The sequence below is a fragment of the Mesitornis unicolor genome, unplaced genomic scaffold (assembly GCF_000695765.1).
Source record: "Mesitornis unicolor isolate BGI_N332 unplaced genomic scaffold, ASM69576v1 scaffold44727, whole genome shotgun sequence".
Lineage (NCBI taxonomy): Eukaryota > Metazoa > Chordata > Aves > Mesitornithiformes > Mesitornithidae > Mesitornis > Mesitornis unicolor.
In genome coordinates, this window is record NW_010197895.1 from 276 (window position 1) to 881 (window position 606).

General features: G+C 62.4%; 1 protein-coding gene across 1 annotated transcript in view; it reads right to left on the reverse strand.

Moving 5' to 3' along the window:
* Positions 1-531: 531 nt before the first annotated feature.
* The window catches only part of AZIN2 (antizyme inhibitor 2), a 3,414-nt gene continuing 3,339 nt past the window's right edge, over positions 532-606 (reverse strand). The window contains 1 exon segment of the mRNA XM_010188950.1: positions 532-606. This exon segment is cut by the window's right edge and continues 33 nt beyond it. Within this exon segment, the coding sequence (XP_010187252.1) occupies positions 532-606 (75 nt within the window).

The window sequence follows — 606 nt, forward strand, 5'->3', positions numbered from 1 at the left end:
GCTGGAGGCTTCGTTAGGGCTGACGAGCACTCAAGGACTGGGACAATACCACCAGGCCCAGCTCTTCCCCCCTGTAACACTCACATCCCAGGACCCAACCCCTATTTCCATACCCCCTCAAAATCCCAGGGGTCCCTCCCAATGCCTGAACAGCATCCAAGGCTCGGGCGAACGGTCCCACCTTCCCTAACGAGCAAAGCCTCGTTACGCTGCCGGCTGCTGATGGCAGATGGATTCTCCACCGCCTCCAGCACAGGGTGGGGAGAAAGAGCCGGGGGCTTCATGAAACCCCGAGCCACGTAGGACACCCATTTATTACCATAACTCTTCCAAAAACAGAACCCAAACCTGCTCGGCGCCAGCCGCCAAACCCCTTCCGCAGGCAGACGGCACGGCCGAGCAGGAGGAACAGGATTTACGGTGGATCCTTCAAAGTCCTCGCCTGCGGTTTCCCCGGGAGAGCGGAGCGAGGCAATGCCGGTGGCATGGAGGGGCAGGAGGTGGCACCATGCCCCCCGGTGCCGGTGCTGCTCAGATGATGCGGGCCGGAGCGAAGGCAGGGGTGACGCACAGCGTCTCCGCCATCTCCCAGCCGCAGGACAGCGG